At 35.3% G+C, this 10,048-nt stretch overlaps 1 protein-coding gene and 1 long non-coding RNA gene across 4 annotated transcripts in view; one reads left to right on the plus strand and one right to left on the minus strand.

Moving 5' to 3' along the window:
* The window catches only part of slc17a7a (solute carrier family 17 member 7a), a 44,922-nt gene extending 39,098 nt beyond the window's left edge, over nt 1–5,824 (plus strand). Inside the window, exons 11-14 of one of the 2 annotated variants that reach the window (XR_012400640.1) lie at nt 575–702; nt 819–888; nt 2,093–3,441; nt 4,551–5,824. Coding sequence is in view for 1 of the 2 variants with exons in the window: in NM_001098755.1 (NP_001092225.1) it covers nt 575–702; nt 819–888; nt 2,093–2,382 (488 nt within the window). In the remaining variant the exon portion in view is untranslated. 2 annotated transcript variants of the gene reach the window in all.
* Nucleotides 1–10,048, minus strand: part of LOC137490516 (uncharacterized) — a 62,884-nt gene that overhangs the window by 49,722 nt on the left and 3,114 nt on the right. For both annotated transcript variants that reach the window (XR_011010093.2, XR_012400895.1), the window contains exon 2: nt 8,167–8,272. This is a non-coding gene — a long non-coding RNA (uncharacterized lncRNA). The remainder of the gene's footprint in view (nt 1–8,166; nt 8,273–10,048) is intronic.

Raw genomic sequence — 10,048 nt, forward strand, 5'->3', positions numbered from 1 at the left:
CAGTTAGGTGCAGTATGGTAAAAGTGCAAGTGCAGAGTAGCAGCATAGAATTAAGTGAGTTTTGTAAACATGTTATATGTGCAAGGAATATTAACAAACATGCATAAAACATTGAGTTTGCCTTTCTCACAGTTCCACAGATTTGTTTGTGTATGTGGGCTGTGGGGTGTGATATTATAGTCCAGTTTTCTTTGTTTACCAAGTTGTTTGATCTCACCACCTCGCTCGTGAAGCACACAATTTATCCTTTAGATTTCACTACATAATAAAGGCTATGGAAACTGTTACTATGATAAACAGTTATTATGATTACCTACTATGTTTGAGGGTAGCGCATTTATTTTGCACTATGATCAAAAATGACTGGAACTACCTGTGCATTAAATGATTTTGGCCAGTCACAATCAAGAAATTTAGCTGACCATTGACCAAATAAAAACAAAAGAATGCAAGCTAAAAATCACATTACAAAATGTAGTCACATTGTGGTACAAAAAGACTTAATTAGTAGAAATAAAATAAATGTTTACAATTTACAAAATGTTTACATTCCTCTCACTTTTTTCCATCTCAGGGTTTAATGTGAACCATCTTGACATCGCACCACGCTACGCCAGTATCCTGATGGGAATTTCCAATGGAGTGGGAACTTTGTCAGGAATGGTGTGTCCGCTCATAGTTGGAGCCATGACCAAACACAAGGTACATATTAAACAACTTAACATATCAAAACATTGATATGTCTAAATTGATATGCGATTGTTTCTTAATATAATCTTTTCCAATCAATAAATAATTTTTTCTTAATTTGCCTTTAGACACGTGAGGAGTGGCAGTATGTTTTCCTCATTGCAGCCCTGGTGCATTATGGGGGTGTGATTTTTTATGGTATGTAGCTAAAATTCAACATAAACACTTTAAGTTAGCAAATACTCATATACCACTAGATTTTACATTGGGATGACTAAATAATCCAAGTTGTTTGATTTCGCTTGCCAGAAGCCATGTTTCTATCCTAACGTGAAGCTAATCTTTTCAAAACTCTAAGAAAAAAAAGGAAAATGTGAATAAGATGCATTTCCGTCAAGTTATTAGAGTGGCTGACTGTAGTTTTGGTAACCTAGCAACCAACAGTAAACAAGACAAACATGAGTTTATTCAACAAATGAGTTTCCATCTCCCAATATTTGACCCAATCTACTTTGTAAAAGCGCTATATAAATAAACATGAACTGAATTGAATAAGCATGAACCCTTTCTTGTCGAAAACCACCTCAAGTGACTGAAAAAAATATTTTTTGCGAGTTAAAAGAGATTTTTAATTGATAATTGGCATTTCCATCACTTGTTTCTCATGCGATACTTTTAAATGCGGATTAACACAGGGTAATGGAAACCCAGCTAGTGATTAGGTTGCAGGAATAGAGGCTAAGACACTGCATATTAGCAGACTGAGAGCATGTGAATGTTTCTTTTATTAGTTTTTGGGCCCTATCATACAAGGCGCGGCGCAGTAGTCTTTTGTTAGTTTCAGGTTGGCGCAAGAGTGGTTTTGAGGCGTTGCGCTACGCTGTTTAAATAGCAAATGCATTTGCGCTCATATGTGCGCCCATAGGCGTTCTGGTCTAAATAGGAAGGCGTTCTGAGGCGCACTGCTGGCGCGTTGCTATTTTGAGAAACTATAATAGATTTTTCAATAGACCAGAACAAAGCCGGTCTAAAGTCCAGCGCAGAGTTGCGCCTCGCTTACACACTGCAATACGCAAATATCTTTACATATAAAAAAAATAAATATTAAGGATATATATATATATATATATATATATATATATATATATATATATATATATATATAATATATAATAAGAATATATATAGATTATAAATATAAAGGATTAAAATATTACAAAACATATTATTTTCTAGCCTACATAAATATGAAAAACCACTGCTTTTATGCCTTCTTCATCTCGGGAGGCTTTTTCAGTTCATTCAGAACAATTTGCTTTTGTGTAATGTAATTATTATTAGCAGTATTATTTATTATATCCATATTTATATTTGTTTTTTTCTTATCTGAATGTGTTACCAGGGCTCTTCGCATCAGGTGAGAAGCAGCCATGGGCGGATGCCGAAAACACCAGTGAGGAGAAGTGTGGCATTCTGGGAGAGGACGAACTGGCCAATGAAACGGAGGAACTGTACAGGACTGGAGGACAGTATGGAGCTATAAACAATCCGCATGTCGGCGGTCCTAATGGGGGCGGAGCTGGTGCTGGGGCGGGATGGGTGTCAGATTGGGATAAAACAGAAGAATATGTTCAACCGGTTGGGACAAATAGCTATTTATATGGGGGAGAGGGAGAAAGAGAGCTCACATAGTGGAAATATATATATATATGAATCTAAATTAAGGAGAAGAAAATTCAGTGCAGACCAATACATAAACTAATACATATATAGGATGAGTGTGAGTGTGTGTGTGTGTGTGTGTATACACTTGTTTATATGATTTATGAAGACACAAATGACATGTGTATAACCTAGGAATGAAAGTATTACGGTAAAATACCTGGATTGTCCTCATAAATCACAAAAACCAGTCTGTGTGGGTGAATGTGTCTGGATGAGTGAGTAAATGAGGAAATGATTATCAGATTATATGATGATTGTTGTAAAAACATGCACATACACACTAAAATGTGTGTGTGTGCAGATGTGAGTTACTTTGCGTGTCCGATTGAGAATACAGTGGTGCTCCGTGAATTAAATGTTCAGTATTTTAGGCGTCCTGCCAAAATCACTGTAATGCACTTAAAAATGACGCAGTGATGTTAGACATGTTCATGGTTGTGGTGTAAGACTATACAGCATATGAGCTTTTTGTGTGGATGTGTGTGCTCGCGGTGAGTGTATGTGCGTTTCCTGTCTTCCTTTTGTTTTATCCAGTGCTTTATATGGTCAAAGGGTTTAAGCAAATCTATGGATGTGTAGACATTTATTCGATCCCAGGTTTTAACTTTTTACACACTATATTCTTAAAGAGATAGTCACACCAAATTCAAAAGGCTGTTGTTATTTAGTGTCCTCATATGTAGGATTCATATGTCGTTTCTGTGAATGTGGAGCCAATATTTCATGAAAAATGTAATGAGAATCGTACAACTGTATTGTCAACAAAAATTCAATTAAAGAAATCCCTGCAGCAAAATAAAAGCACTTTAGTTTTGAATGTATAGAAAAATAGTTTGTCATTTTACTTTAATTTGCAAATTTCATAAGGTCATTATTAAATAATTAGCTCATATTATAAAATTAAAGGGATAGTTCACTCAAAAATGACAATTTCCTCACAATTTCCTCTCCCCTATGTAGTTTTACACATTTGTTTCTTCTGTTGAACATTAAAGAAGATATTTTGAAATACAGTGCATCTGAACAGCTGTATAGTGCTTCACTTTTTCCACATTTGTTTTATGTTACAGCCTTATTCCAAAATGGCTTAAATTTATTAATTTCCTCACCATTCTACACCCAATACCCCATAATGACAATGTGAAAAAATAGTTTTAGAAATTGGTGCAAATTTATTAAAAATAAATAAATAAAAATCACATGTACAGAGGTATTCACAGTCTTTGCTCAATACTTTGTTGATGCACCTTTGGCAGCAATTACAGCCTCAAGCCTTTTTAAATATATGATGCCACAAGCTTGGCACAGCTGTGTTTGGGAATTTTTGCCCATTCCTCTTTGCAGTACATCTCAAGCTCTATCAGGTTGGATGGGAAGCGATGGTGTACAGCCATTTTCAGATCTGCTCAGAGATGTTCAATACGCTTTAGATCTGGGCTTTGGCTTGGTCACTCAAGGACACTCACAGAGTGGTTGTGAAGCCACTCCAATAATATTTTGGTGGTGTGCTATTTTGTCCTGCTGGAAGATGAACCGTCGCTCCAGTCTGAGGTCAAGATCACTCTGAAGCAGGTTTTCATTTAGTATGCCTCTGTACATTGCTGCATTCATCTTTCCCTCTATCCTGACTAGTTTTCCAGTTCCTGCTGCTGAAAAACATCTCCACAGTATGATGCTACCACCACCATGCTTCACTGTAAGGATGGTATTAGCCTGGTGATGAGTTTCTGTGACCTTCCCCAGCCTTGTGCCTCAAGACAAACCTGTCTCAGAGGTCTACAGACAATTCCTTTGACTTCATGCTTGGTTTGTGCTTTGACATGCACAGTCAACCCTGTCACCTTATATAGACAGGTGTATGGTTTTTCAAATCATGTCCAATCAACTGAATTTACCACAGGTGAACTCCAATTAAGCTGCTGAAACATCTTAAGAATGGCCAATGGAAACAGAATGTACCTGAGCTCAATTTATAGCTTCACGGCAAAGGCTGTGAAAACTTATGCACATGTGATTTTTCAGGTTTTTTATTTTAATAAAAATTTGCAACAATTAAAAAAAATCACATTGTCATTATGGGGTATTGTGTGTAGAATTTTGAGGAAATAAATCAATTTAATGCATTTTGGAATAAGGCTGTAACATAAATGTGGAAAAAGTGAAGCTCGACTACTTTCCGGATACACTGTATGCTGGTCGACTCACTGACTTCCAGAGTAGATAAGAAAAATAATAAGCATTCAGAAGATAGAAAGAAAGAAAGGTTTTGAACAAGTAAAGGGTGAGTAAATGATGACAGAATATTCGTTTTTGGGTGAACTACCCCTTTAATAGTATTAATACAAATGAGCCACAACCACAGAAACAACATATGTACTACAGAAATATAATAAATATATACATCTATAACATTAAACAATAAAACAATGGTGACTTGTTCCTTTTTAAAAAATGAGTGAGTTTAGACGACTCAGATCTTCAGTGCACATTACAAGTGATCACAAGTGTGTTTTCATCCTCTGATTAACTATATTACTCACACATTTTCACAAGCCATCCATACACAAACTCTATCAATAAATCTGTAAGAAAGTCTCTTTTATGCTTGGTTTACTTATATTACTGGCAGGCTAATTTACAGTCATTTACTTTGCAATTATGCATTTGACACTCTACTGAATGCCAAGAGTACTATTATACACACACATGCACAGAAATACACAAAATACCAGGCGAATTTGAAGGTGAAAGTGCCGAAATTCTGGGAAATCGATGGGGTTGTTATCTCAAGGTTTTCCTTATCATGTATATTAATTTATTTTAGCATGTACAATAAAATGAGCTTAAAGGGATGGTTTATATAAATATGGTAATTCTGTCATCATTTACTCATCCTTCACTCGTTCCAAATCTGAGTTTCTTTCTTCCATTGAACACAAAATAAGATATTTTGAAGAATGTTTGAAAAAAAAGACAGCCATTGACTTCTATAGTATTTTTGCTTCTCCTATTTTTCTAAATATCTTATGTTGAGTCAACAGAAGAAAGAAATTCATAAAAGTTTAGAACCACTTGAGCGCTAGTATATGGGTGAACTGTACTTTTAAGAAACCAATCACAAAACAGGAATAAGTAATGAAGAAAATTGTAGAATAAGAATAATAAACTGAGTGACTTCCCATAATTTGATGTTATATTGCTTCAAGTGTTTATATTTTCTTCCCTTCTAAACATTTGTTTCTTTCTTATTTTTGCTTTCCTTCATGTACTGTAACTCAGCAAAATGTAAACGAAACAACAACAAAAAGATGTTAAAAGATGTTTCTCCATTGGGAAAAAAAAATACAAAAAAAATGTACAAATTGTATATGTGAAGATTCCCGGTATACAATAAAACTAATGAAAAGTATCAACTGTGTGTCATTACTGTGTATTATAACAACCAGTCAAACACATATTAGAAAGCAGATCAGGGGCCCATTACGGAACGGCGGTTAAGTGAAATCTACGAGTATATTAATTTGGGGTTTTTCCATTTCAGAATGGGAGGCATGTCAACCCAAAAGAGTGAAAGAGGACTTATTATGCAAACATCACATTTATAATTGGTTTAAACACCGCTGTGTGGCAATAGTGTGTGAGTAAAAGCAGGTTCTAATGGTAAAATGTATTAAATAGTTTTTTTTTAATCATACTTGATAAAAACAGTCTGCAGAAACACTTTGATTGACATTCTACTTTTTTACTCATCATCAGAGGAGGAAAGCCCCGCCCATTAGTGACAATCTCTCCCTCATTAGCATGAGTCTTGTTTTTGAATCTACTGCTATGCTGACACTTTTGAAAAGAGAACAATCTCTTTTGAATTTAAAGTGACAGTCACCGAAATGGCATAATTACGATCAAAGACTAAAAGGGGCCGTTTCAAAGAGTTATAAAACATTATTTGTGGGGTATTTTGCAAATATAAATCATGCTATAAATGTATGTGAACATTTTAAGTTTACTCGCTTCATTTGCACGTCAAGTTAACGAATGTCCGCTAAAGTGTAGATTTTCCAACTCGAGCAATTCGCATACAAAATGCCCAATTCGTTTGACGATTCGGACTAAACTTTTAGCTTATCTATAGACATCCTAAAAGGATAGACATCCTAAAAGGCTGTCTATTTGTGTTTTTGCATTGACTTAACATGCAAATCAATCGTGCTTGACGCTTCATCCGCGTCTGGTGTGAACGCACCATTAAAGAGATGGTTCACCCAAACATTTGAATTGTCATCATTCACTCATCCTTTACTTCTTTCAAACCTTTATGAGTTTCTCTCTTGTGTTAAACACAAAAGAAGATATTCTGAAAAATGCTGAATGTCATTTGAAAGTATTTGTTTTTCCTGATATGAAAGTCAGTGGTTAGTGGAGAGCGGGGTACAAAGTAACACTTTTTTTGTTGTGGTCAAATAATGAACTATGTAATGTGGGGTAAGACAATCCGTTTTTGTTTTTTTTTACCAAGAACACACAAGCCTCTCCTACAATGAGCACTGACAGTATGACCGGCAGATCTATGGTTTTTGTGCAGTATTGCCAAAAGTGGCAGGAGTAAAAATGTTACCTTTGGGGCAAGTTGTAACATTTCACACAATGATTTTAAATTCAATGTACTTTAAATAGTATATTTCCTCAGTACTTAACTTTTTATTTTTTAATTCTACATAGCAGAGCATGTTTATTTAATTATCTATTGGATAAACACATTTTGATTTATTTGCATTATTATACAATGCATTTATTTGCATTATTATCTATAAAATTCAACAATTATTTTGTTAGCTTAGTTGGTGTCCAACAGTGTGTGGCTGATTAGTAACACCCTGTTACAACTAACCCTGGTGTGTTGTGTTTTCCTCAAAACTGGCTTTGCAGTAACTATGTTTTATACATCTTTCAAAATGGTTAATATTTTAGCCTAGAAGACTGTAGTCACAACAGTATAAGATTTCACTAACATATTTTTTTTATAAAAAATATTGAGTATAACAAAAAATACTTTTATGCTGATAAAATAGTTTCTCTGGTGTTTCTCATCCAAATTTCGCCAAACTTTTTCAATAATTGTCAGGAAGACATCTGCCGGCACTGTGGTAAAAACCTTAGAAGTCTGCCATGGTTAACCCTGAGCAAATACCTTAGAACTCTGTAACATTTTACCCCGTGTTACTTTGTACCCCGCACTGCCCTACTGCTTTTCAGCTTTGTCTGAAGTATCTTCTTTTCTGTTTAACAAACAAAAAACTCAAAGATTTTGAACCATTAGAAGATTAATAAAATAATGAGTACATTTTATTTTTTGGTGAACTATCCCGTTAACATACTCAGAGTTTTCACTTAACCCCCATTTTAGTGATGTCTTAGTATGAATCTGTGTTATAATAAAAGCCAAACTCCATTTTCTCAGCATCACTCTGAATGCCCGTGTTTGCTCATCAGTTTTTCTGCTTATACCTTTATTCGTGTCTCTCATGACCCCTCCCTTATGCTCCTCTCCACCCACAGAGGGCATCTGCTGTCCTCTAATCTTTCCCTAAAATCACCAAGATAATCCCTCCATCCATCTGTCATTCAGAGAGAAACGGCGTTCTTACGCCACATAAGTTTTGTTTGTGTCGACAGCGACATCTAGTGGCTAAAGTACGATTCTACCAGATTCAGATTTAACCGCTCCTTACATTTAATGTTTATTTTACTCACCCTCAGGTCATTCAAGATGTACATTTGTCTGCAGTGATATTAGAGAAGAGTCTCAGATGAAAACAGAGTGGCCGTTGATTCAGAAGTCAAAATGGCCGACAGGAATCTGAAAAAAAATTATCAAAATTAATCCTCTTGGTTCGACAATACATTTAGGTCTTATAAGGTAAAACAACCAAATCATTAAACAGAACACTTTATAAAACAATATTATAGTTAATCCACAGCCATATATTGAAAGTCTAATATTTGCTCACAGCAAACTCAAAATAGAGTCACCAATGTAATCTTCTGACTGATGTTTTAACCTGGGTGGACTAGGAAAAGTCCAGCAAATTCAAGAGCAAATTTTTGGGTTTTGATTAAAGAGAACAAGCAAACTTCTAATTCAGTGGATTATAGTTAGGTATATTTTGTTAATTCTGATTTAATGAATATTTAAATTGGATTTAAGAAAAACAAAGATTGTTTTGTGTAAAGAATGTTGACTATTTTAACTAATATAGGTATTCAGATTTATATCTGAATGAAGACAGCACAGTAATAAATGAGATATTTCATAAATTATTTTAAAGTAAAATGTTCAGAAGTAATATTACCTATACAAAATCCGAGACCTGTCCTTAATGTGCAGTTTTGACCTTCAATATGTTAAAATTACCTGATCGGTCTAGACTTGGCCCAAGGCGGAACATGATGGAGGGAATTGTGCTACCATTGAATCATTTTTACTTGTTTATTTTTCACCCAATAAAAAATTAAATAAATGAAAAATAAATAAAAGTAAATGAACATTATTGTTTGTGTTAAGAATTTTTACTACTAATCAAAAAAAAAAAAAAAACTGACAGAAACTCATGTTTATACGGAACCCCGGAAGGGACGTAGTGGGGGAGAAAAAAAATGGGTGGGTGAAAAAAAAATAATGGGTGAAAGAAAAAAAATGGGTGGGAGGAAAATATATATTTCTAAGTTTTTTGCGTTCCCTCGCAAAGATGTTTTGCGTTCTCTCGCAAAGATGTTTTGCGTTCCCTCGCAAAGATGTTTTGCGTTATCTCGCAAAGATGTTTTGCGTTCTCTCGCAAAGACGTTTTGCGTTCCCTCGCAAAGATGTTTTGCGTTCTCTCGCAAAACTGTTTCTCCACAAACACTTCCTGTTCACTACACTCACGTAAACCCTCCCGTTTTTGCCGAAATTCTCCCGTATTTTACCATTCTATCCCACTTTCTTCACATTACTGTGCGTATGCTACCTATGAACCAGTGAATGCATGTATAAGCGCTGACTGACAGACGCGCTTCGTACAATAAACTGATCCCAGATCAGCGTGTGTACACGCCATTTACAGAGGAGCGGGTGTATGTTTAAACAGACAAATACACTGAATAATATGAAACATCTCCGTCCTGCATGTTTTATTTTAAACAGCTTATTTTCTCTTAAATGAGCACAGTTTCTAAAGTAATGGACTGCTTTCATTATAGATCTTTGCATTCTTACAGAGACACCTCTGTTATCAAACTAAACAAAACATGAGATTCATTTGCTGCTCACTTGTTTGATAACAGAAGTGTCCCTTTAAATGGCGCGGACAGACGCTGATCTGGGATCAGTTTATTGTACGAAGCGCGTCTGTCAGTCAGCGCTTAAACATGCATTCACTGGTTCAGAGGTTGCAAAGTGAAAGGCGACAATCAGCGCACAGTAATGTATAGAAAGTGGGGCAGAATGGTAAAATATGGGAGAATTTCAGCAAAAACGGGAGGGTTTACGTGAGTGAAGTGAACAGGAAGTGTTTGTGGAGAAACAGTTTTGCGAGAGAACGCAAAACAACTTTGCGAGGGAACGCAAAACAACTTTGCGAGGGAACGCAAAACAACT

This window comes from Danio rerio, chromosome 3 (genome assembly GCF_049306965.1).
Source record: "Danio rerio strain Tuebingen ecotype United States chromosome 3, GRCz12tu, whole genome shotgun sequence".
Classification (NCBI taxonomy): domain Eukaryota; kingdom Metazoa; phylum Chordata; class Actinopteri; order Cypriniformes; family Danionidae; genus Danio; species Danio rerio.